Genomic DNA, 27,798 nt, shown 5'->3' with positions numbered 1-27,798 from the left:
TTAGGTTCTCTAAATTGATTCTTTGCAGTCCTGGGTATTTTTATGCGTTGTAGATAATAAAATCCTGTTTAGGGCCAAAATGCCTGTGCAAATAATGAAACCGTGGTTCAGTTGTACAGTAATTCACCTATAATAAGGCATCAGAGGGAAGATTCTATCAGAATGGAACATCTTAAACTATCACTTCCTGAATTTTACGAATAAGAAAACATTAAATGCTGTCATTAAAGTCAGTTTTCTAAAATGCATATGCAAACTAATTCCAATACAGATTAAAGACTGTAAGCTATCATTTCTGCCTCAGCAAATATGAACATATGTGAGTGTTTTGACAGCTGAAAGGCTATAGTTAGTGTATTTGATCCCTTGACTGTCCATCTACATTGGAACCTATCATTGTATATTAAATTCCTAGTGACTAGTAAATTTTTTATATTGAAACTTCTCACATAAATTCAATCAAAGGCATTCCAATGTATTCAGATATATAATGTAAAATGTGTAAGCATTTTTATGTTTTATACTGATTTACTGAGCAAACTGACTAGGTTCAGTTTCACTAAAGGTATAGTATTTCCCTTCCTTGTTTGTTTATAATGAAGAATTAGAACAGAACACTTTTTCCCCTTAACTCAAACTTCTTTGAAATGTAAACAGAGTGAGATAAAAATTTTCAGATTATAACTAGATGAAAAACGAACTATTAACTTTTCCTCACATAGATATGGTAATTATTATGTTTAGAGGAAGTCTATGCTAATACCCTTTCATTTTCTAGAAGAAATGTAACAAGGTAATATTTTTCATTGTTGTTCATTTTGCTTCTAAAGTAATTATATAATTTACATACTAATCTTTTTGTGACTTGAATTAAATTGCATAGTAATAAACACATGAAAACCTCAGGAAAATACAACTAGGACATACTCGTGCACACACACACAAGGAAACTTTTTTATACATAATATGAAAAAAAGCCAGCTAGTATCAGCTAACATCAAATAATACCTCAGCAGCTCAGAGGGGTCACTGATCCACTGACCACTGACCTGACTCCTTGAAAGGACTTACACAGTCTTACCAGCAACAGTACACTGAATTTGTTTAGCATAAGACTGTCAGAAACTCAGTTGGGATCATGGCAGTGTTATCAGCCATTCATGTTGTAATAGAAGTTGCATCCACAGAGATACAACCTCATGGGTGACTCAAAGGAGGGTTGTGTTCAGCAGACAAACTATTAAGCAAAAATCTGATTTTTTTTTTCTAATATTTTGTTACACACCCTTTAGTCTTGTGATTTATTAGAGCAGGATAATTTTGTTCATAGCACTGCTATATTCAAAGTTTTCATAGAGCTTAGAAATGAGAAAGTGACAGAGTTCTATCAAATTTAACAGTTATGAAATTATGACCTCACACCTGCCTACAGGCCTTTTTCCATTAAATTGCAGTGAGGAGCTTAAGGTTTTGTGGTTCTTTTTGGTTTTTTTTCCTGATAATAATGACCCATTAAAGCAGTAGATATGTCATAAATGGCCCTTTTCTCCTCTTATCTCTCTGTTGGGGTAAGCGGCTCCTAATGGAAGCTTCATATTGATTTAGAATTGGGGTTGGAAGGCTCTGTGTCATGTTGGGTTAATGTATACAGCTATTCACCTCCAGAGATTTAGGGATCACAAGTAAAGTGAGTTTTTTTCAGCTAAACCCATAGTTTATATATGTGTGATATGATATACAGTATAAATATCCTTAGATTTTTGATATCATCATCTGAGCCTGAGCAAGAACTGCTAAGAACTGGAAAACCAAGTCTTTACAGGACAAGATAAGTACCAGAAATAAGACATTTAGGTCCTTTCTGTATATCATACTTATCCTGTGGGACTTCAGCCAGTCATATCTTCTACTCATTGCTTTTGAAAGACAAATTCAGACCTTTTTGTTTGATTGTTAATGTTTTATTTGTAAGGAGATATAATTAATGCACATTGAAATACCAAAATTTTACTCTGAGCTCATTTTTAAAGCTTGAAGTTTTGAGGAAAATATCTTTTAAAAATGCTCCTTCTCAAACTAAGGTGCCTTGGAACTTGCTATATATTTACAAAGGTTAACCTGATTTCAGGGAAGTAATTTATCATATCTTACAAAATCCCAGAATTGTTTAGGTAGGAAGAGATCTCCTGAGATCACCCCTACAACCCCTGTGCTCAGCTAGAGCAGGTTGCCTAGACCATGGGTATATCCAAGGACAGAGATTCTACAACCTCTTTGGGCAACCTGTGCCTGTCCTCTGTCACCCTCACAGAAAAAGAAGGAAAACAAAAGTGTTTTCTTGTGTTCAGATGGAGTTTCATGAGCTTCCCTTGAGTTCATTGACTCTTGTCCTGTCACTGCACGCTACAGAATCTGAGAGAAGTTTGGCTGCCTATTCTTCCTTCACTTCTATCAGGTGTTTATGCACCTTAGTAATATCTCCCCTGTGCCTTCTTGTCTTCAGACTGAACTGCTCTAGCTGTCTCATCCTCTCCTCCTACAAAAAATGCTCCAGTCCCCTAACTATATTGATAGAGAGTGCAGCACAGAGCCAAAGTCCATTATCTTTTCTGTACTCAGAAATTTTAATGTGATTAAGATAGCTAATACAAATAGAAGTAATGAAAACACTACACAAACTCATGTACTGAGAAAAATTACCTCAGGCAACACTACAAAACCAGAAATTTATGAGATGCTCCTGACAAAGCAGGCAATTTAATGAGGTGATCTTAAAATAAAAAACAGCTATTCACTAGTTTTAAGATTTTTCCAAAAAATTTAAGCAGTAAAGTATTGTGTTGCTTTTATCAGTTTTTGCTATAATTTCTTGAAAGTTTATCTTAATGTGCAAGAGTAAATATACAACCTCTCTTAAATCAGAAAAGGCAATACAAACAGAATGAAACAGCAAAATGCATATAACTGAAGCTTTACTTAATCAGGGTCTTAAATCCTGATCTTGTAGGACCTAAGGTGTTGAATTTCCTCAAACTGGATTTACCAGAGAGTCAAGGAAATCTGACATCTCATCACAGCTCTAACTATGCGATTTTATAACATGCTAGAAAGAATCCCATGGGATTCCATGATCTCTGGATCATAGTGAAATTCACTTAGTTCTAATAAAATAGCAATCTAAAAAAGTAAATAAATCCTTGATTTTTGCAGTGACTTACCTTGTCTGCTATCCACTTCTTAGGACACACTTCTCTGAAATGTTTAGTTCCATAAGCTTCTTGGCCATATTTGCCTGACCTATGAAGTAATGGCTCATACTTTTCATCATTTTTATGGTACGACGAAAACGGCAGAAATCTGAAATTCAAGAATATTTTAAAATCAGTTATGCTCTTCTCTAGACGCCACAGGATTGATGTAAATAATGGATAGCAATGCTGCAGGAGATGACATGGACACATGTTCCTGCTATTTTTCACTACCTTCTTAATGTTCCCCCTCAGTATTGTGAGAGGATTACTGCAATTTCTCCTGCAGCTTCTTTCAGATTAAACTTGGAGCAAAGAGATAGTAAGTTTCAATGGGATAAAATGAAGACTTTGTGCACAAGGATCTAACTTGGTTCACTTGCATTAGTAGATTATTACTTTGTCTGTATCTGCACTAACAACTGGTGGGAAGTACAGGATGATCGGGGTTCTCTTTGCTGGGATGTGCATGTTGATACCTCAGGTCTTGGCAGGCAGTGCAGCCTGTGCCAGCTGTCAGGAGCAGGAACTGCCCATGCACAAGGATAGAGACCACCTATGAAGACAGGCATCCTTTGATGTCTGACAATCAAAGCTAAATAAACCATAATCTCATTTAAAAGAGCAGAAACTTGCGTGTAATGCTAAACCACAAAACAGAGAAATTGTTTCTACAGAATTCAGACTGTGTACCTTACTCTTAAGTTATAATTATGTTCTAATCAGCAACCTTTTTGAGCCAGATTCTTTCATTTTTGGTCATAATGATGATGGACTTGCTGCTTACATAGTGCCAGCAAGCAGTGAAGCTCCAGCTACCTGCTGGGAGGGGTTGTCAGATGGATGTCCCTAACTGTCATGGACAGCCACAGGTTTTCTGGGTAGGTTCCACAGCACACTATATGGAGGAAGGTGAAAAACATCTTATATAGAAAAGATCTGCAAGACACCCTACAAACGTGCCTTAGTTCCATCTATTTCAGTTTCCAAGAGAGTCATGAGAGCAAGTAAGTACATTTTACTATAAAGTAAAACATTGGGAATTAATCTTATCGTTGCTGGTATTCTGAAAAAAATCAACATGCATTCTTTATTCTAGAAGTGCAGGAAAAAATATTACTCAGTAGAATTAGAAATACATGCTTCAGAAGTCTAAAACATCACTTTAAACTGCCATACAGTTAATTAGAACCCTCCCCTAGCTGAAAGCTTTTCAGAATCACAGTCCCTATAAGAGTTAGGCAAACAAGATTTTGATAAAGATGAGGATTAAAATATCCTTCCTTGTCTCTCAGCTGATACAGATGCAGAAAATTATTTATTTTGACTAACTGATTTATGAGCAACTGTTTGAGTGTTTTCTTAAATTATTTTTCTTTCTTTCCACCTTCTTTCCAACAAGAAATTGTTTTAGAATCTTTCCAGCTGTATCAACTTCTCCTATCACGTGCCACAAACAAATGTCATGTAAAGTTAGTGAAAGAAAAACCCTGAGTTAGCAGAGTTTTAAATAATAAAAAGCTATAGTAGCATGTGTATCCCCATGGGAAAGGACACCCTCACACAAGACAGATTAGGGTACTTGTAATGCTAATTTGCACATGGGATGGACATCACACACACACAAAAATTAATGTGGCCCCAGTGTCCCAGAGAATACATCGAAGGTGCTGTGAGCCGGCTGCTCCACTTGCAGATTTTATCACTTCTGAATTGCATTTTAATAGTACATTTTTCTTTTCTTCAGACATGAAAGAAAATTGGCTTTCTCAGGGGATTGGATAGCTGAGAAGACAAGGCTTGAAGTTTAGGGATTTGTCCATATATGCACAGAATTTAGTTAAGCCACAGCATTCATAATTTAATATGAACACCATATCTGTAAAATTTACACATAGAATGATTAAAAAATCTTGAGTGAAGTAGAAGTAAATTATTATAAGTTTTCCCTTTAAAATTTTCTAGACAGAGGTTTTGATTTTACTGTGGATCAGTTAATCTTTGTCTTTTTGGCAAAAAAATACTGAGAGTCATGTAGGTTCTACTATGATTCCAAAAAAAAAGCCAACCCAAAATTAACACTTCAAGACACAACTAGCAGTATGTTCTACATGTAGTGAAGCACAAAAGTGATCTGCACTCTGCTGTATATCTCCTCTAAGATCATTAGCTGGAATATGTGCCATATAGCTTGGAATGTATGTGTATGGCTGAGTAAAAAAACTTGTATCAGCTATGAAGTTTTGAGGAAGAACACTGGACAATGACAAATACTTAAATTTAAATGAAAGAACAAAAATATAATAGGGTATAATGGTATCAAGTAGAAGCTTTTTCTTCTGTTTACAGTTCTGCTCTCAGAGTCAGGGGGCAGATCCTTACAGTGATGATGCTGTAACTACAAGAAAGGATGATATGCTTGTAAATTCAGTGGCTGTTTAAAGTAAGTGAGAATTTTCATTATGTGAATAAGTAATTAAAAAATTACAACAATTTTTCATGTTAAGTAGGGTAACCAAATTAATGGGAGCAATACAAAAGCCATTATACCCCCCAACCAACAATAATAGTAAGAAGTAATAGCACTGCAGAACACTTCAGTAATGGTATTATGTTCTATAGCTCTTTGTATACACCTGACACAGCTTTTCCCAAAATTATTGACAGTATGTGCTCTGAAAGTGACAGAAGACAGTGATGGAAGAAGAAAATTAAATTCAGACAATGATAGGATACCATTATCATCTGTATAAGTTTAGATTTCAACGGTTTAGAATTCAAAACATTCACTCATTTTTCCTACATCTAATTTTCAGCTTTTCCCTGTGATTTCAGTGTAAATTCAGAAATTCTTAAAGGCTTTCAATAAGCATGACAGAGACAGAGGTACCAATCAAAGAAGAATTAAATTCTGTATTGATGTTTTACTGTGCTCTAGGAAAGTCAGTATAAGCTGAGACTTCCCAAAAGATGATGATTTAACAGAAGGTGAACTTTCCCTAAAGAAATATATTGAAAAATGAAAAATCATTTCATGTCAGCCTGAATGAGAGATATGCCAAAGAATACATTCAAAATGGGGAAAGGGTTGGAACCAAAAATGGAAATCTACAAATGGCTGTATTACTCACTCATACATAACCTGAGAAGGACCAAGGGTGGCTATGTCACCGATGATGAAGGCCGGCTGCACTGCTGCCAGGACCCCGCTATACTGAACCTAATTAGCATAAAAAGACCTAGAAGCCTTTGCTTAGTAGCCAGACCAGGACCTGACAGCTGCTAGTGGTGTGTATTTAAATTTCAAAGACGCACTAGATATTTGTTGCTAGCAAAAACAAAAATTGCTTTATCTCTCCTCTCATCCTGTCTTATACCTTCCCTCAACTATTAATTTCATCTTTCCAATCCTTTTTCCCCTCATGTTTACACTCCCCCTCCATGACTTTTGTTCCTGCATTCCTCACCTACCATTTCTTCCCTCTATTCTGTCTCTTTTATTGCAATCTCTCTCACTATTTTGACAGGAGATGGAAGAGGCTTTTACATGCTGAAGGTTTTCCAATTGGATTGGCAGAAATGACAGAAGCAGCAGCAGGAGCTGGTTTCTAGTGTCTGTGGCAGTGTGAGAGGAGCACAGCAGCACAAGCAGGAAGTAGAATTTCCCAGGTCCATCACTGACTGCTGGGCAGCAGTGTCCCAATGTTATATGGTACCTACCAACAGGACACAGGACAGAGGCAGTGACCTTTTCTTGACATTTAAATGACAACAAAGAAACAGAGTGGTCCTTCAGTGTGTTCTCTGAACCTGCCCAAGAGGCAAAATCCCAGCAGTCTACCAGAGGGAGCAGGTAATCCTGACCCCAGAAATGCTTCAAAACATACCCAGGCTTCTGAGAAAGAACTGCCAGATATACTGCTGGACTTCCATGCATGCGGCACTGCAAGGGCACAGTAAGAAATATAAAACCCCAAGTACTGCTTATGTGTTTTTTCAAATTTTCCTATTTGCATGTACCTTACGTCTTTGTTATTTAGTAGAAAAGATGCCAGCAAAATATTAACTCTATGACATTGTTAAATTTTTATCTAAAGTATTTTTATGCAATAGCAATTCAATTGATTTAATTCAAATAAGACAATTTTATCTCACTTTGAAGAACTCCATGAACAATTAGCTCCAAACAAGCCATGCTTCTCTCAGGAATCTGTGAATATTTTATCTTTTTTTTCTTTAATAAAAAATGACATTAATTTTAAGCTTTCAAATTTGGATTAAACCTAAAGTAATTTTTTCATCAAATCCAACAGTGTGTATCTTTTCACTTGGGGAACTGAGAAGGAAGCATAATGGTTTTCCATAGCAAAACAACTGCAGCAGGGCAGACATTATTTAGTTTATAATGCATGTATATTAGAATCAAAGTGTTAGATACAAGAATAAAGATGGAATATTTTTCTTAACATATCTAGTCCCCTTATCTTTAGTGCACTATTTTTGCCATGAGAAACCTACTTGGGTGCATTAGTACAAATATTGTTTCTGGTAATATACTAAATACACGGTTTATTGAAAAAGTATCAATCACTTTGATTGTAACATCAGTAAATCTAAAAATCCTCTGGCCATTTTTATTTAACCCCTGTCTGTGATAATGTAAAGTGGCAAATAAAAGCACAGCCTAGTTCTTGTAGGAAGTAAAAGAGATCTCTTCTGCAGCAAATTCCGGAACTTCTTAATTATACACAGACTTATTATCTGCATCCCCAGTGTTATAAAGTACCAGAACTTCATTAGAAAAATTAAGATGGAAAAATGAAGGCGCTACTTCGCAAATTTCCAGTGGAAATTAGCTGGAAGAAGCAGAGGAATACTGGATCAAAAGAGGGTAATCATGCTTAACTGTGCCCTAGAGCACCCGCATGTATAATACGATTTGCACAGTAACTACCTCTCCTATTACTGCTTGTTTGGAGTATTCTGTGTTAATGGGGTTATCTAATTTAGTATTTTAACTTAAAAAGACTCTGCTGATTAATAAATGTTGCACACTGTGCTAGTAATTAAAATAAATGGAAGAGTTACAAATAGAAGTTGAATTGTTAAGAAAACATTATCTGAAAATATATGATAATCCCTGTTTATCATAATACAATAACAGTCTGGAAAATATGCAAATTGCTGAAGTTGCAAAGCATATGACAAACTAAGTATAATTTGAAAAAAGTTTTCAGATGTGTTGTATTTGTATGACATAAAATGTAGTAGCCATTTTCACTGCAGCTAAGTCAGAAATACAGTAAAAGATTTTATAACTCTAGAAATTAAAGGATTTTTTAAAATCCTAAATCTTAAAGCAACTTGCATTTTAAGTTTTCTTACCATTACCAACAGGCAGCTCATAACATCGATGCTCTCCAAGTACAGAGTTTATTTAGGTCACTGATTTCTCTGCAAGTGTACCTGTCATGCCCAGCACAGGGTAGCACAGCAGCACCACAGCTGCTCATAAAGAAAAGCACAATCTTGTTGAGAATAAGCCCATGAGGAGCTGGGTGCTGCAGTAATCACACAGCATGGGAGAGGCAGGGGGTGCAAAAAAGAGTGAACCAGTGTGACCAGGACCAGGCTGTGCATCTCCAGCACAGCACTGAGCACAGACATAGCCAGAAGCTGAGATGATGTTTCTGATGTCACACCAGAAGACTACAATAGAAACCAAAGCCTTACACTATTGCTATCACCACACTGCATCTCGTTCTGATGTTTGCTGACTTCATAAAGATGTTTAATAGTATACTTTGAAGTATGAGGCATATTATGAGAGACAGATTTCATCAAAGTTAATGAAAATAATTGACATTTTTGTTCTCTGGAAAATTAGGCCAGCAGGCAGCTGCACGCAACTGAGGAAAGAACTTTCTATGCTTCGTCTAAATCTGCTGGATCCAGCAGTTGGTGTCTCAGACTAGACACTATATTAAGTGGCCATCCCAAAGGAATGCAATTGTCATTCCTATCCAAGTGGAGGGGGAAATCACTTCATTTGTATGAAAAATAGCACAATAAGGTAGTAACAGCTTCAATTACATGAGAAAAAGGAATCATTTTTATTAGGCTGGATTACCCAGTTGCTCTTTCATTACAGAATAGGAAATTCCAGCAGTTGCTTTAAGTAAGCATAGTATTCTGTTTTGGTTTCATTTGTACTGTTTCTGCCTGCCTCAAACTCTCTCACAGCTTTTCCAAATTTTTTCTGCATTTTATCAAAAGTAAGAACTTTCTCAGAGCTTGCAACACTCATCCTATCATCCTGTAAACAACCACTTTAAAGAATCCTGATAATTAGAAGTGTGTGGGAATTCTGAATGTTGTTGAAAATTTCAGGTCCACGCCAACAATCTTTCAGTCTCAAAAGTCACCACACAATACTCACTCTGGAAATATACATATCAAGGATTCAGTCTGTCATTTCATGCAAACACAAGCTTTCTCATCAAATGCCGCATACTTCTGCTGCTCATTCTCTCCTTATTTTCTAAAACAGAAGAATAATCAGCATAGGAAGCACTACCAGGAAGAAATAAAGTCCCAAAGTACACAATTACATAGCAAGAGACAGAAATTTGTCGATTCATAATAGACACTGCTGAGAAAAAAACTACTGTAGAATCTGAGTAACCCTTTGCTGGCTCCTCCCTGGAGACCAACATCCCACACAGCAGCTGCAGCATTACTAGTGAGCGTTAGTCCTGGCAATGACCTGCAGCTCTGTCATCACCTTTTCAAGGTTACAGATGTGACCCTCGCATGCTTGGTTGAATAAGAAGCACAAATGGAATGATCACAGCCTGAAAATGTATAATACACTCTGCATTTAGTGTGCATGAAGCTGAGAATCATTGATTGTTAGGACATTGCTTCTGTGCATTAAGGATGGCACTAAATGTTTCCTTACCCGTAAGTTAAATAAAGACTCCATATCAAATAATATCTACCAAAGGTGGAGGCTCCAAATTTAAACTGTACAAGACCAAATTTTCACAATTCCCTCACTGAAGAGTCAGTGAAATATTTATTACAAGGTCTGACCTTCTGAAACTGTTGACACAGTGATGTCTGGGGTAAACTTCATCAAATAAAGACTGGGCAATGTAGTCATGCCTATAAACGAAGGACATCATTTATCCTTAGTTGTAATGCATCAACCAAAACTAATTCAGTGAAGAAAACACTTTAAATGAGAGATAGAATATTAATTACTACCTACTGATAGGGGTTCTTTTAAATTTCACCAGCAGAAGTTAGATAAAAAAAATGAAAAGAAAAAAAGCACAAATTTAAGGTGAGATGTGAAAGTTAAGCTGCTTCCTCCTCACACCAGTACATGAAAGAATACAGAAAGGAATAGAAAAGGGAAGTATATTTGTACTTGTAAGTGAACTCAGTTATGATTTTGGTATGAAGGAATAAAAAGTGCTATATCTAACTAAATTTAAAAAAAAAAAGACCACCAAAAACATGGTCCAAAAGTGAAGAAGTAGTCTAAAATATTTTTTTTTTTAATTTCAAAATTGGTTTTGAATAGAATTTTCATTCAAAGACACTATTAATATTAAATAAGGGGAAATGGTCCAACAATAAAAACATAGACGCTAAACCATGTAAACACAATTGATTCTGGCACTCTTGTCCCAGTCCTGAAGCTGACACATAGCAATATGGCACTGATAAAAAAGCATGAAACAGATCAAAGATAGCAAAACATCATGTGCCAGTGAAACAGTGGATCACAGGCTGCTCATGAGGAAAAGTGTTTTCCTTCTCTCTCAAATTCTGGTATTGAAGGGTCAAAGGATTGCTAAGAGCAGTGAATTCAAGGAAAAAGGTGACAAAACATAATTCTTCTTCTAGTTAACTACAAAGACAGAGAAGGTGACTTAGCAGGCTTTTGTTATGATAGGATAAAACAGAGTTTAACAGTCCATTGTGTTAAAAAAAAAACCAAAAAGAAGGAAATATTTGGCAATACCCTTAGATCTATTGGCTCAGATGCCTTAATCCTTTGTGATAGATTATGCCTGTATTTGAGATTTTATGGAAAAGAACTGGCCTGTCTGACACTATTACAGATGCTATGGCTTAGGAAAACAAACTTCTTCAAAGATGATTTCAGTTTTTATATCACGTTCTAACGTGCAACATATGCTCCCTCCGCTTCCAAGTGAGCCGTGGTACTCTTCTGGGAGAGAAAACAAGTCTCATTGGCATGCAACACCATTTTTTCCTCCCATAACCAGTAAGCTCCCAGAACATGAAAACTCAAACAGTATTTTTTCTTTGGCAAGGTGCATGTGGCAAGACAGAATTTGCATTTGTTTTCTTATTTCCCATTAAAGCCATCTGTTGCATCACATATTATTATTATTACACGTTCTTCTACAGATTCATAGATATGGACGGCACATGTCACACAATTAAAAGATAGGGTCTCTGCCCCCAGCAGTTTATAATCTAAGGACACAGAATTTAGAAGTATATACATAAAATGTCTTCTAGCAAGCTGTCAGGTTTGACATTTCATTTTGTCAGGCATGAAAGGTTTCTGAAAGCGATGGAATGAAGAAAACACTCATAACAATATAAGAAAAACCAAAAAACTTACTCATTGTCATGTATGGGATTTCTCCATTCCCCTCTGGCCTTGGCTGGTGGTGAATTGCTTGATTCTGCTACTCGCAGGGTTGGCTCCAAAGGCTTGTAGCGCTGCCGCACCACTTCAGCAGGATTGCGGAAAGGCCCCTGAAAGGTGTAGGATAATGTTAATGTTCTATTTGGGGGTTACAGTTCTTTTCTTTCCCTCTTTTATTCATGGCACATCACTGTGGAAACAGACACAGAATGTTTGGGAAGTGTAGCAAGACTCTTCTTCCAAAATAAATAAAGCAGCTCATTTTGGTAGAGACTTACAAATAACATAAAGGTTGATAACAAACTCTAAAGTTTCAAAGAGAGTGAGAAATGTGCACTCCAAGTTTACTTAACTACCAGTAAATACTTAGTATTTTAAAAAATATATTGTTAGAACTGATTAGGAAAACTTAATTTTTCCTTAGAAAACAATAGTGGTGAAATAAAAAACCAGCATGAACTATATCTAAATTCTTCTTAAGTAGAAAATTTAAGTATTTTACTTTGCGTAGAATAAACCTTAAAGAACATGCTCTTTTCAATGTAACTATAAAGCTACCTAGAAGGGAACTTAATGCATGACTTAAGATACAATTCTTCTAACAGAATTCAGACTCATGACTTCAGCAGTATAGGCATACAGTCCATTTTCAGAAAGTCTAATTTCACGTGAACTTTGTTATTGTTAAAAAATACATGTGTCTTTTTTTTTCTCCAGAGTATATTGTTTAATAACCAATTGTATCAGTATCTACCATTTAACAACATGGATAAATAGCAGCAGGAAGTCCTCTCCTGTGCTGCTGAAGTGACATATCCTATATGTCTCACTTTTAGTATTAACTCTTAAGAACTTACCTGGAATATAATTAGTGCCATGTGCCACTCAGGACAGTTTAATGGCAACCCTGGACTTAGAAGTATTACTAATTAATTTTTATTTTCATCAGTGTTGATCTTGCAATGAACTAGTGAAACCTTTTGGAACTCTAAACAGACAAAGAATCCTAATCACAGCCTTTCTTCTTAAAGACATCCTTCTTTAAATAGGTTATCACTAACAAGTCACAGATGGAGTTACTGCAAGCACTGAGTGAAGACTGTGGGGCTAATAAAAAGAAATGATTCACGCCTCATTTATGTTCACTTATGTTTTACATTAATAGAAACCAATAATAGGAACCAGTTACCATAAAAGTCATGGACCGTAAATAACACAAATGGCAAATAAGTATCATCTAGTACTTTTCACAGCTGGACAGGAGGATTGCTATATTTGAAAGTAGTTAATGGATTTTTATTGGAACTTTACTTTTTAAAGGCACAGCACCAAGGTTTGGAGATCTTTTTAAAGGTCCCAGTAAGCAAATATGCATATTTACACTTCTTGTAGGTATTTTCTTTCTTCTGTTTTCTAAGTCTGAGTAAAAAACTATGTTCAATTAAAAAGAAAACAGAAGTCTTTAAAAACAGAATGAAAAGTGTTACCACCCATGAGAAAATAATCAATATTAGAACAGGTTAAAACTAGTCAACAATGTTCTAGTAATACATAACCTGATGATCAAGTCATCAAAACATTTAAAATTTATAATAAAAAAATGAATATGCTGTTACAAGATGTTTGCATTAAGTGGATATATGGAGGAAGGAAGAAAGAAAAGTACACTACCAAATAATACCAAGATATGTTTGCTTTTAAAAGTAGTCTTTCAGAATATCGTATTTTTTCTTCATTGGAAAACATTGACTCATATTCCTCCAGGATAAGAGCCAAATCAGATATCCAAGCAAGGGGTTTTCCCCATCTTTAATTTTTGAGACCTAACTAGGAGTTAGATACATAAAAAATCCTATATGAGTCTATAGTTCAAATAAAATTACAACTACTAATAGAAGGAGAGGGGGAAAGGATGTAACTAAGCAAAGGTCCATCAAAACACGGCTGTGCCATCATTAATGAAAGCAGGGTATGTATATCAGACTACTAAGAAAATTCTGAGCATTCCCTGGAGATTTTTCCATTCCTCTGAGTCATGTATTTGAAGAAATTTACTTAGTAATATGGACCTCAGGAACGTATCTTAAATGAAGACCTCTAAAACACCCAAGTGTCTATTTCCATTTTACAAGATCAAGACTTGTGGAAACTGTGGTAGAATGGTGCTTAAAAATTTTTCAAATTGACAATGCTTGCAAGCATTTCGGGCATCCTGCTTCAAAATGGAAATCTTCCTGGGGAGGTCAAGCTAGGAAGGGAAGAGAAGGAATCAACCAACAATTTTTACACTGAAGGAAACTCACACAGCTCTATGCTCTATGTTTGGAATTTGTACTGAGTAGCATAAATCTTCTTGATACCCACTGGTTTGCCAAATAAAGGTTAGCAGATCAGCATTCTTGGTACTTTACCATAACATCAGAAACTCATGATAAAAAATACAATCTGAATGAAATTATGCATTCCTCACTGTCCCTATTCCACAACAGATAATAGCATGCAAAAAACCTAAATGGTAGTGTGCATTCTGTTATTAATACCTTTTAAAGAATAGATGACTAATTTTAGCATTATCCGTGTTTCTATCAAACTGTAATTCTAGTTAACTCAGTAATAAAAATGATAGATCTAACTATGTATAAGCATCATTAAAACCTTTCTTTTAAACACACTATCTTACACACACCGAGCTTACCTATTAAATGCTAAATATCCGCTTCCCTAAGAGAAAACTGAAAGATAGTCAATTTTTTTTCTTTTAAACATATGTAATTGACATACTCATATAAAATATCCAAACCTATGGGCAATAAAAATTTTAGATACCTGAAAGAAAGTAACAAGTGGCTCACAGTGAGCCAGACAGATATTAGAAAAAGAAGCTTGGTGCCAAAAAGTGTTACCACAAAGAACTAGGACACAAGTATATCTAGTAATTAAATTTCTTATTGTCACACCAGACAACTTTCAGGATGGTGTGTTCTGATGGGTTTTCCTTTCCAGCTGTTTCATCAGCTCAAACCAGTGTCCTTTTTCTTAGACATACAACCCTAAATTGTCAAAGTGTTGTGCAGGGATTTAGCCGTGTGACTCCCATTAACATCAATAAGAGTCGGGCAGCTAAATCCACGCGCTGTGCTTTGAAAATTTACCCCACAGTGTACATCCCAGGGTGCTGAAAGGATTAAAGTATTATATAGTAAATTCCCTCTTTGAGGTGCAGAAAATAAAGAGAACTCTTCTGTTTTGTTCTAAAAGGCTATCTGTGCATGACTGCTGTGCATGAGTCTGAACTTAGAAAGGTCTATAAAATATTCCAAATCCAAGCAGAAGCTTGTAAGATACTTTGTATAGAGTAAACCAGTTTTGCAAGAGCACCTTAACAATGGAAGAACTGTGAGTTCCTTATTTATTTAAAAGCCTGATTCCTGCACCATGTCCACAAGGCAAAATCTTTCTTATCTCCTGAGAGACAATGCAACCAGTCATATCCTGCTCAAGGACTGTCATAGCCCCCTTGGTCCCAGAAGGTAAAGCTATAATGTCGTGTTTATGTCAACTGCAAACTCCCTGATCACCCAAACTGCTTGTTGGCTCACTCTTTGTCTCAATTCTAATGTGAGTCAATGAGGTCGTTCTATGAGGAAGCTCAAGCAGTCAAGGTAGGGAGAACACAAGGAGGGAAGGACAAATGTGGGGAAATGCCCTGAAGTTGATTCTTACTGTTAGAAGCAGTGGGCTCACCTCTATTTCTCCAGAGGTGTTCTCACAGGCCTGCACCTTCTTAAAATCATAGAATCAAAAAGGTTGGAAAAGACCTCCAAGATCACTGAGTCCAATCTTTGACCAGACACAACCTTGTCAACTAAACCATAGCACTAAGTACTATGTGTGATCATTTCTTGAACATTTCCAGGGATGGTGACTCCACCAGCTCCCTGGGCAGCCTGTTCCAATACCTGACCACCCTTTCAGTGAAAAAATCCTTCCTGATGTCCAACCTGAACATCCCTGGAATAGTTTGATGTTATGTCCTCTTGTCCTGTCACTGGTTGCCTGAGAAAAGAGACCAACCCCCATGTGACTACAACCTCCTTTCAGAGAGTTGTTGAGTGATACTGATTCGAGTAAAACACCATTAAAGATATACATACATTGCTTATTGCTCAAGTTGCTACATGTCTGCAGATAGGTGATAGCTTCACTCAAAGTTACTAAGAAGGACTCATTTAGAAGCATTGCCTTTCTAAGCAAGACACAGGGAAGGAAATTTAAATATAGAATGAAGTACAAAAAGGAAAAGTGTCAGAGATTCTGAAGAGGTTGTGTCACTCGAAGTGAAACCAGATGGAAAGTGTATTTGTGAGCTAAATAGAAGATTCAGTAGATTGGGCAAACTAAAAAATTCTTCAGAATAGAGGGAAAGACAGAATATTCCTATCCCAAAAGTAAAGGTTATCAGGCACAGACTGGCAAAAGCTAAATGTCACTGTCATCAAGTGTGGAACACAAAGGTTTTAAAAGGTTTTCTGCTGTATATATTGGTCACATTCCCAGCAAGTTTTGATAATAACGTGGCAAAAGCTGTTTTGCCATCTTGTGAACCATTCACTGGTGCATTGCCTCACAGATGTCCATTACATTACAAAAAAGAAAAAAATCTACCTGCAACATATGGTGACACCAACTGAAATTAAAATTGAGACCATCATGGTTGAGAATGGAAGCTGGGCAACTTCGCTATGATGGAGCACAACATGTAGAAATAGCTGCAATTACAGCTGGCACACACCTATTGGACACGGGAGGGAAGGAACTATTCTGAACTGAGAGGATGCCTCAGTCTTCATATGGAAAACAATTGCAAACAGAGGAGAAAGTTATCACAACTACTTAATTTGTCCTACCACCTTTCATTTCTCCTTTTTAAATTGATTTAAGATTGTAAATTAGTATTTCTAGCTATAATGAATCATAATATTGATACTCTGTTATATTAGGTCATACCTTGGAAACATCATAAATTACGCTTTTATCCCAAAAGGACAAAAACAATATATAAAGAACCATATTTCCCTGTTTTTACATAACACATAGATTTCTTTTTCCTTAAGTCAAATCTGTGTTTAAGACTTTATATCTTAAATGCAAGCACTAGTTTTATATTTAAAAAAGAATCCACAAAATGGATTTTCAGACCTGGTGATCCAACTTGAGATATTCTGTGACTATGATAAAAGATGTGAGCAAAAGCTGCCTCAGAGTCACTGGAAATTGTTACCTGAGGTTTCTGTCTGTCAGTAGGTAGCAGAGGCAGTTCTGTGACGAAAGCTGGAGGCTTTTTACAAGTTGGCCAGTCATTGAGCCCATAGGCAAAGGGACTCTTCACTTGCTGTTTTCTGTGGGTCAGTGGCTTTGACTTCCGTAGCAGCAGTTCCATTGGATCTGGGGATTTTCTGAATGGTGAATTGTAGATGCCTGGAATCTGAGCAGAAGATGGGATTATCTTTGACTTCAACTCATTTAAATTTCTACATACACTAGGAACAAAGTCAGACAGTAGCACCTGCAGCACTTTTAAAAGTAAAACAGTCATTAGTTAAGGAGAAACAAAGAGAATTTATGGAATACCAAAACCCAGTAATTGCTTTTTTCCCAACAGAATAGCCACAATAAGTTCCTGAATAACTATTACAATGTGTTTGGTCTTAATGGCATAAAACATGTGAAAAACAAAAATTTATCACAATGATTTCTAAATTGTGACAAAAATTGAAAGGTTCATTTGTCACTGAATTTGATATTTCTTTTTTTTTACATTACTAATTGTATCACTAGTGTAATACAATATAACAATTACTAATATAAAACACACATTTCAAATTCTGTTCCAGTAATCTACATCATTAACAATCTGTGAGTATCTGGACAGTCACAATTATGTCACAGACTGTTCCCCAATCATACCTATATATGTAGGGATTTTATCAGTTGTATATAAACAATTCCCAAATAGACATATGTGAGTTTACTGAATTAATTATGAACTGTTAAATATGAGAATTCCTATTCCATATTGCACAAAGCCACTAAATTTCCTATAAAACATATAATGTATGATTAAAATACACAAAAATTAATTTAAAGCTACTGAGTTTCTTTAAAGATAATTATATTTTCCACAACGGTATACTAAAACTTTTAAAGTAGACTTGCTCAGTTAAAATATATTGTCCTTTGCTTTTATTATAATCCTAATTACTAATAAATCTTGAATAAAAATAGTAGGAAAATAAATCAGTTTCAAGATGCAGGGAAGTTAAGGAAAAGAGTAAATGTTTAAAATCTTGTATTGCTCCTTTGGAACACTACTGAGGACCCGTGAGAAAACTATGTAGGGCATCAGCCTGCCCACAAAGTATTAAACTCTTGGGGCTGAGAGGATTGAACACTCCCCAATTATCTCTAATGCATTTTTCATTAACATATCCTACTGGGAAGTTCCAGTTCCTTGTGTCAAAACAATTAAATAAGGCACATATAAAACATACTGTCTAATGGACAAAAGTATTCAGAGATGGCAGCTTATTCAAAACACTGTTGGGGTGTTCAAAATTTTATGGACTACATTCTTCAACTCTCTAAGTGATATGGATCTAATGACAATTTATTTTGTTCCTCTGTTATATGTTCCCCTCTTAGTGCAGACCCTACAAATAATTTCACTAATGGACTAAATGTACAGTGGGAAAGAAGACACGAATAGAGGTAAATGGTAGAAACGTATGCCAAACAGCCACTGGTTGTTCCTCCAGCTCTTCAGGATGCCAAATTAGAATGGCAGGGATCCATGCTTCAAACAGCAGGCAAGCAGAATCACTGGAGTGAATGTGGAATTCCAGGTCCATCTCTATGATCTGCAAAGTTCAGCTGCAACTTAATCTTTGGTTCTGCAAGCCTGGCTCTTACTCACATAAACATCTCATAAAGTTACAGATTCTCCCCGTGCTGTTATTATTTTTGTAGTACTTTATGCATTGTTATATTGCAATTTCCTTATCAACCCAGTAGAGTTTTGCTTGTGAACACTTGGTGACCTGTAAGTGCTGCATAAAGACAAGTTCCACATCTTGTCTTGGAATTTATTGCACTCTCCCACAATTATTGAATGTATTCACACCATATACTTGTTACACAAGTTCTCTCAAATATAAAATGCCACAATCAATACAAATGGAATACAAATGGAATACATTAGATTCATGCAAATTAGATCCCATGCTGGAGATACACAAAATCTCTATGCCACTGTCCTTATATCTCTTCACTCATTAGTCCTATCACAGCCTTTGGATCTGCCTACATTCTGACCAATTAATTTTTTGCTTTCACTATGTTGATGACAGTAAATATCCAAGTAATAGCCTGTAACTACCTTTGTTACATATTTCACTGAACTGCTCATTGGATTGTTGCTTCATTTTTCCACCCCTTCCTGCCTCATCCGTACTCAGCTGTGGAGATTGTGTTCTAGCCATGCCACAAGTATGCAGAAGTTCCCCACTGGGTGAGAGATACTGCTCTCATGGTAGGTCTGTGAAACACATATTTTATAGAAAGTAATAATGGCACTGAAAATGTAAATGTTTTCCATAAGAAAAGCATCTCCATGCGCATCACTGAGAATCAGGGTGAGCCAGAAGAAAACACCAAGGCATAATAACAACTTTCTAAAGTTGGCAGACATGGATTTGTTGATCAGTAGACAATTCTGATCAGGGCTGTATCTGCCCAAAATTTACATCCCTTTTTAAGCCTTTTCTTAAAAAAATTTTTTTTAAAAAATGCTGAAGAGCAAATTGAGAAGGAAATATTTTCATTTTTTTTAATAAAAAAAAATATTAGATTATTTCAATCTACATAGCACAGGTTTGGGGTTTGGGTTTTCTTTCTCCAAAGTGGAAAAATATAATATCTGAGATAATTTAAATGCTTTTTCTCTGAAGAATTAAATGCAAGAATAACTTAAAATTGATGTGCTACCTGGGCACTTCTTTTAGTCACACTGAGAGATAGTGTAAGCGTCTCCATGAGTAAAATGGCTTTCTGAAACTGCATTTTGCAATCTCTATTAAAATACTGTACATATTCTACTTTGTGCTTCTTTGATTAAATGTTTGGCAGTAACAAAAAAACTATAGTTCATAAAAGGTTCAAACACTGTGAAATGCTATGGAATATCTCCAGGTGCACTTAAAGAATTGGCTTTTAGCACTTTTAATGAAACCAAAATTAGCTATAATAGATGTGGAACTCCATTGATTCAGTGTCTTTTGATTTATTATTGCTGAAAAGGTGTCTTAACAAAGAGTCATCTTTTGTTGCTCTTTTTTTACATACTGTCAGGTTAAATGCATACAGATACTATACCAACTATGAAAATGGATTTGGAGTTTAGGGAGGCCAGCTGGACACTTTAGAAGTTTTTGCTTCTAAAAAATGATGAAACTCCTTGTAAGATCTGGGTCAAAACTGATTATAAAGTGCATATATAAATAATGATTTTTCAAGCAATCCTTGCTAATTACTTTACATTTTAATTATATATGTTCAAGTATTCAACAAGACACATGGCAGAGCAATCAACAGAGTTAGTATCTAGACAGATAAAATTAATACTAATTTACTCTAAATTCCCCAAGGTTTGTGGTAAGGTTAGGCCTAGATTTAAAATTGGTAAAGTTTGGTAGGAGAGACAAGGGGATGAGTTTGATTCTACTTTCCAGTTCAGATCAATCTCTGGAAAAATTGCTTCCCTTCTCTTTTTTAAAATAGCTCTACAAATTTTGGTCTTGTTTTTGGAATTTCTTGCACTGTGCAGTGTGATGATGAATGCCCTATTCACTCTCTCCTCTGCAGGGAGCTGGCAATCTACAGAAATCTAAGAATTTGGGGGATCAAAGCCTTTGGTACTTAATATATTTGCATATCTTCTTGAGACAAGTACAATGTATTAAAAGCATTACTACATTTTTTCCCTACTTTAATACAATATTCTCTCAACTACAAAACCATTGTACTTAATACTGCTTTTTCAATGGTAGAAAAGTATCTGTCTTGGATATTACCCCATATTATGATTTCAATATTTTCCCTACTTTTACTCCGTAAGAAAATATGTAACACTACAAAATATCATCGTCGATTATAAAAAGTACCTCTGCTCTGCAGGGAGAATGACACATTTTTTGTACCTGTGCTCTTCAACACTAAGAAGGGACTCTGTCAAAGCCAGCTTTCAGGACTTCATTTCCAGGAACAATTTTCTAAAGTGACAAACACTATGGGGAAATCTGTGCTAACTGTTAAAAAACTTACAACTGGGTTATTTGCAGTACTGTCATGCTAACTTCCACCTTAATAAGACCAAGGAAATCTCAGGAGGGGACTCTGCTAATAGCTTCTTACTGACCTCCTTACATCAGGCCCTTCTGGTGAACGGTGGCCCAGTAGTGAATATGGCAAATGAGGTGTGAAAGCAGAGATACATTTTTTTTAAGACTATGGTTCTGACTCGTCAGGAAAAAAAAAAAAAAAAAAAATTGGAAAAAAAAAAGAGAGAGAGAGAAATGAGTTATACAATAGATATATTTTCCCCTAGAATTCTCTGCCTCAGACTTTCCATCATGGAAACCCAAGCATGACTTGGAATATTAATTGTGTCAGGTCAAGCATACTGGCAAATGTACCATTTGTTACCCAGTCATCCTTAGCATTACATTAATATTTTGAATCATTTTGCATTTCTAACACTCTATCATCTAGTTTCCTCCCAATCATTTTCTTATCTTTATAATTAATGGTCACATATAAAGAAAGAAAAAATCATAGGGAAACAAACATTAATTTAATGAACGTTAGCAAAGAAAAGATTTGGGGTTTTTATAGTCTGAATTGCTTCCACAGCTTCCACTAATGCTGTATTTACTCAATGCTAAAGAATATCCATTTCTGTCTTTTCCTGTTTATCATTTCAATACAGAGAGAAAGAGTTAACTTCTTTCCTGTCTTAATTAATTTTTTTTCAGAATAAAAGAAAAAAAATTACTAAGGAGTTGCCTTGAAACCTAAACTATGAAGTAAGGCAGCAGCAAAAGAAATAGAAAGAAGGAAAGAAGAAAGGAAAGAAAAAATGCAGGTAGAAAGGGAAAGACAAGGTTGTGTTGATTAAGCCAGACAGTTCCTCGGAAAAGATAGGTGACCCCAAGTGGTATCATAAATCCTGAGAAGTTTAGATTCTGCAATTTTTATTTATAAATTAATTATTTCTTAGTCTTCTTTCCTACATCTTGGCTGAGCTTTTTAAGTTTATGTAAAAAATTGCGAACCAAATATGTTCTAAGATACAGCATAGCTACTGTGCCACAAATAATTACACATATGTAAAATTAAAAACTGACAAAGTTGAGCTGGAGATAAATTGTAAGCCTTAAGTCAATAGAAAGTGTATTCTAATATATTTACATATTTTTACTGTAATTTAACTAAGCAAAAATAAAGGTATGCTGTATTTTAATTAATTTTTCATATCCACTCTGAAAGACTGAAATAATCAACATATATCATGAATATAAATGTTTCCTTTAACAGTAATTTCATCTTGAAAGAACCAGTTTTGAGGGAGGAAGCTTGTGCAAGTGGTTATCACAATAAGAACCTAAATAAAGTGCTACTTTCTCACTTTGGTCTTTTAATGAGGAGTTAAATGAGCAAGAAAATACTTCAACAAAATAGGGACTTAACTTGAAAATCCTTTCTTGCTCCATTGTAATTTGTAAGAAAACCTAAGCAAGCTGAGATGAGAGGTAAGAGATCTTTAAAAGCCATAAAAGTAAAAGCATGAAGGAGAGCTGTGAATGAAATATTTGCTAGAGATGGGATTGCTGAATCAACACTGACCAGTGCACTTCATCATAATTATCAGGACATACTACTGCCAGGGGATTTATAAAAATCCCACTCAGCAAATAATTGCCCTGCTGTTAGGAGATAGTCGGAGTGTTAACACACTGTCACAGTCCAGCGTTTAGTAAGATATTCAACATTCAATTACTCTTGCTGAGAACTAAAAGGAAACATGATCATTTCTCAGCTACTGCAGTTATGCTTCCACGTGAATTCCAGTGAACAATCCTGTTAATCCCCAGATATAGTTTTTCTAGGAGGGAATAGAAATACCCTAAAACATTAATGATTCACAAGAAAATAAGTGTTTATATAATGTTTCAAACATGCCTGTAAAAGAAAAGGAATTGTAAACTTCTAAATAACTAGCTTTTTACAGACTGTCAGAATATTTCATATTTAGTGAGAATAAAAGGACAATATTTAATATGAGATTTATTGTAGAAAGAACATCTATAAAAAATCTGTAAATACTGTTCTAGCACCAAGTATAATAAAACTATGTCCGTGAACTCAAATGCAAAACATCAAAATATTTAAGCTACAATACAATGCATTCTACTAGCAACGATCTGCAATTTTTTAACTAATGTGAACAGATTTCTGTATTAACAATTAAGAAATACATTGTCAAGTTTATGCAGATGTTGGAAAAATACCATAGTATGGTTTAACATTCTGGTTTGAGATAAAACTTCTTTACCATGCCTGACAATAGGAAAAATGTCACGCAGCTTTATAAATGTAGGTTCAGTCCTCACTGAGCTAATGCTGCTCTTCAGGCCTGATCCTCTAATCCCTAAAAAATATACTCTCAGGAATTTCATCTAAATAGGAACTGGAGGACCTAGCCTGTTATTGCACGTAAGGTATTTTACCTTTCTTTGAGATACTGCTTTTATGGAGAGACTGAAGAATTCATAAATGAGTGATGAGTAGCGTATTTTCTTTCAAGCGGGATTAATTACCTGTCTTCTGCTTAATATATATTCTGTTTAAACAGAGTAATAGAAGCATTAATTATTGTTATTCTGCCTTCAGACTGTAAAGCTTGGTTCAGTCCTTTTCATCTGTGAAATGTTTGCTTGATATCAAAATAATAATGCAATCACAGTTTAAATGCACTTGTATAAGTAAACCAGGCAGCAATTTTATGGACTATACAATGAGGTGTTAAGGAAATATTCAAGTCTGGTATCCTGGCCACAGACCATAAAACCAACCTCTAAACCTGCAAGGCACTAAGCAGGAAACAACACTGTAATTGAGTCTCCAAACAGGTACCAACTGCTTGGGCATTTAGGCGCCAAGATAAAAGAGAAATATAATCATAGTTTACTGCATGAATCATTGTGGCACAATATCCAAAACACAGCAACCCAGCAGATGCAGAGGCATCCCAAAAATGCATCCACCTTTCATTGATTGTCCCTCTGACTGAGGCTTACTCTGTCAAATCTAATTCTAACGCAGGCTCTTGATGACTTGACTATTTCAGGAATAATAACTTGAATGACTGAGTGATGGCATGGGAAACAATACTATTATCATGAAGACACAACATAGGGACAGTACATTCAAAGTTCTCTTACTGTCTTCTCATTTGGCTTCTGATTTCAAAACAAGCAGAAAAATACAACTTAATTGCTGAATGGCTTTATTTTAAAAATAGGAGTGGGAAATTCTGTTACTGTTATTTTCTCTGTAAGAAGAGCTAGGCTGAATGTGGGATAATATACAAATTATAAGAATCTCTGAAAAGAAACCTGTTTCTAAACCACCTTGGGTAAGTGGGAATTAGAGAACTTAGTCTGAAAAAAAATCTCTGAAGGTGAATTTATTCTTCTGTGTCTCAATAATTACCTGTAAACACAAAACCAGTATTTTCTTCCTTTACAGAGCTATTTTGAGGCTAAAAATATGTATGCTTGTGAGAAGTTTTCATAGCATTAAAACACATACCTACATATGTGATATTACTTATGTCTTTAAAATTAAAATTCCATCTGCTGCCATCGTCATAATGGAAAAGATTAGCTTTTTACAAAAAATCTACTTGAGATTCACTCCTTTTCTAACTGGATTGAGAAAAATCCTTATAATTACACCACTTAGAATCTTTGAATTTGTAACACCAGAATTTACCTGCAACAACATATCAGAAGAGAGGAGAAGCTCTTTGTAGCAGGTAGGGATGGAAATCATATGGAGATTTCCTTTGTCAAGGAAATAATTGCTAAATGGAGAATTGTTTCACTCCTCAAAAATGCATAGGTGCAACCAAAAAAAAGTAACATTTCACTGCTTTTCCTTGTTCCTTATCTCTGTTGCATTGTGCTTACATGTGAGTATTCCCTCACAGACATATATTCTGACAGATTTATTAAACAATTTGCTGTAGTAAACATATAGGATTAGGCAATGAGTAAAAACTCAGATTGTGGCAGAATGTTTAACAAAGCAGTCTGCAATGAGGCCAATAAACAATGAGGGGAAGGCTTAATGAACAGTTATAGTATTGTATAAGAGAAAGAATAATGAGGGAACAAAACCATGTTCATCTGATTAGTAAAGGTAGTCAGAAATTAGTAGAAAAGAGTGACATAATCAGAAAAAAACCCCAACAATGAAGACTTTACTAAAAGATTGTTGAAATGGAAAAACTGAAAGCAAAGCAAACAATAGAGGGAGATGTACAGTGTTTGTCATGTCCCTTGCAGGACAGACACAACTCCCAAATTAACAGTATGTGTCAGACACTAAAAAAATGCACTGAATATTCAATAAACAGTGCAAGTTAAAGAACTTCACTACTATGCTATTCTGTTGCCAAAGAGCTGAAAAACAAAAGAATTGGTATGTACATCACTCATCTTGAAGTCTCATTAAAGCAAGGATACCATCAGTGCCACTTCTTAATCAACAGGAAGGTTTGCTGTTGAGACATGTATGGTATTTTATCTTCATGACTTCTCCCACACCATTCCTAACCTCTCTTACCCACTTATCTCTTACTTAGCATGTACTTCTCCTAGTATAACAGGAGAAAAAAATTACCTGAGCAAGACCATAGCTCACACAAACTTGGTTAAACACCAGATGGACTACTATGCATCAACCAAATTTATACCAGTAACTATTGCAAGAATGTCAGTGGAGTTCCACTGTTTCTGAATGTGGCTTTGTGAACTACTTAGCTGATGTTGTGCTGCATTGTGATTTCCTTGCAATATAGATTATTTCTTCAATGTTTTTACCATATAATACCCACAGCCAGCATTCAATATATAACTCAGTCTTACCAGTTTTCTAACCCTGCAGCAATCCAACCCTTTTGCCACCACAATTGACAGTAATACACAAAATGTGGTCATGTTTTTCTAAGATCTCAGCATGTACACTTTTTGATAGATCACACAGCTTGTCCTTTAAACTCTGCCATTAATCCTGCCCACAGGAATTGAGCACGAAGTTTGTTGTCTAGAAAAAATCACCACAAATAGGGATTATGCAATTCAGATGCTAAAAAAGACAGTTTAAGTGCAGGGACCTTCTAGCTAGTGGATTTTTAAATGACTAAAGCTGAAATGCTCAATGCTATAATTCATGGTAGATACAGAAATGTCACTATGCTATAATATCAAGCTTTGTGTGACATGGCTAGTAACAAGCTATTTAGAAGAACCTCTGAGAAATATTGCCATGTCTACATGGACATACCTTTAAAAACTAAGCTTGCATAGGATCAACCAGAAAACAGCACTCAAACTTTATATTTTATTGTGTGTTAAGCTCTTTCTAATAAGAGATGAATTTTTTGTGCAAACTTTCATTTCTTTGAACAGTTAACCAGTTATCAAACAAACTGAAATGATTTTGTAACAGGCAGCCTTTAGGAAAAATAGAGTTTAAAATGCTGTCATAGATAAAACTTAAAAGTTCATTCACTGACTATCTTTAAGGAATAGGAAGTGAATGTCTTGTTTTCTGGGACAAAAGGAGAAATTATTGATTTCTGTTAGAAACACTTTTACTTACCACCTGAGCTAGGCTGAGACTTTAGAGAAGAGTGAATGGGAGGGGAGTTCTATTCACTGACACTGGGAAGAAATACATCTGAAATGGTGCACAGCCACGGATTTTGCATACCAGATATAGGTTATGGTGTCAGCAGATAGCATTTCTTCCATCCTCTAACCACAGTTACCCTTTTCCAGGCATGAAGACCACCATGCTCACCATCTTAGTTTTGGCTTTGACTGTACTTGTCCTCCCTAGAGAGATAACCACTATTTCTTAAAGAACAAAAATGTCTGATTGAAAAGAATATGGAAGATCTATGGAAGTTATAAAATTTGGCACTAAATTATTTTGGCAATATGTGCACCAGATAAATTTTGGAGATGTATTTTGTCTTTCAGCTCTTGTCCTCTTTTTTACATCACCATGATACTGTGTTGAGTATCAGAATTACAGTTCTGAGTGTCCCCAAGATTAGTTATCCCAAAGGGCAAGAGACGGACTCAGATTTTAAGAGAACTAGAGATTTTTGATTGTGTGTGCAAATCACTTAAATGTAATTTTTGGAATTTAGAGCTGGCATTCAGGTACAATGTCTTTCAGCATCAGAAACAGCTCAGTTGCTGGCTTCTTTCAGTTTACCTTACTTTGTCCTTCTTTCTGACAGAAACATTGAGCAACATGAACCGAAATCCTTTCCAAGCGAACTGAGATTGTGTGTGCAATACCCCATGAGGCACAAGATTTGAATGATTTTCCTAGAGTGAATACCTGTGAATAGACTGATATATCTGGCTTCCAATGGGAAGTGAATACACCAAGAAATCTTGCTGATCAAACATAGCTGTCACAAGTGTGGTCAGAAGCATA

At 35.5% G+C, this 27,798-nt stretch overlaps 1 protein-coding gene across 1 annotated transcript in view; it reads right to left on the bottom strand.

The window, feature by feature from the left end:
- The window catches only part of SPATA17 (spermatogenesis associated 17), an 88,182-nt gene that overhangs the window by 19,056 nt on the left and 41,328 nt on the right, over positions 1–27,798 (bottom strand). The window contains exons 7-9 of the mRNA XM_048299843.1: positions 17,225–17,428; positions 11,917–12,053; positions 3,219–3,357 (exon numbers count right to left, since the gene is read on the bottom strand). Of these exons, the coding sequence (XP_048155800.1) occupies positions 3,219–3,357; positions 11,917–12,053; positions 17,225–17,428 (480 nt within the window). The remainder of the gene's footprint in view (positions 1–3,218; positions 3,358–11,916; positions 12,054–17,224; positions 17,429–27,798) is intronic.

Source organism: Corvus hawaiiensis, chromosome 3, assembly GCF_020740725.1.
Source record: "Corvus hawaiiensis isolate bCorHaw1 chromosome 3, bCorHaw1.pri.cur, whole genome shotgun sequence".
Lineage (NCBI taxonomy): Eukaryota > Metazoa > Chordata > Aves > Passeriformes > Corvidae > Corvus > Corvus hawaiiensis.
The sequence above is the reverse complement of the archived record's forward strand: the minus strand, read 5'-3'. Positions and strand labels throughout refer to the sequence as shown.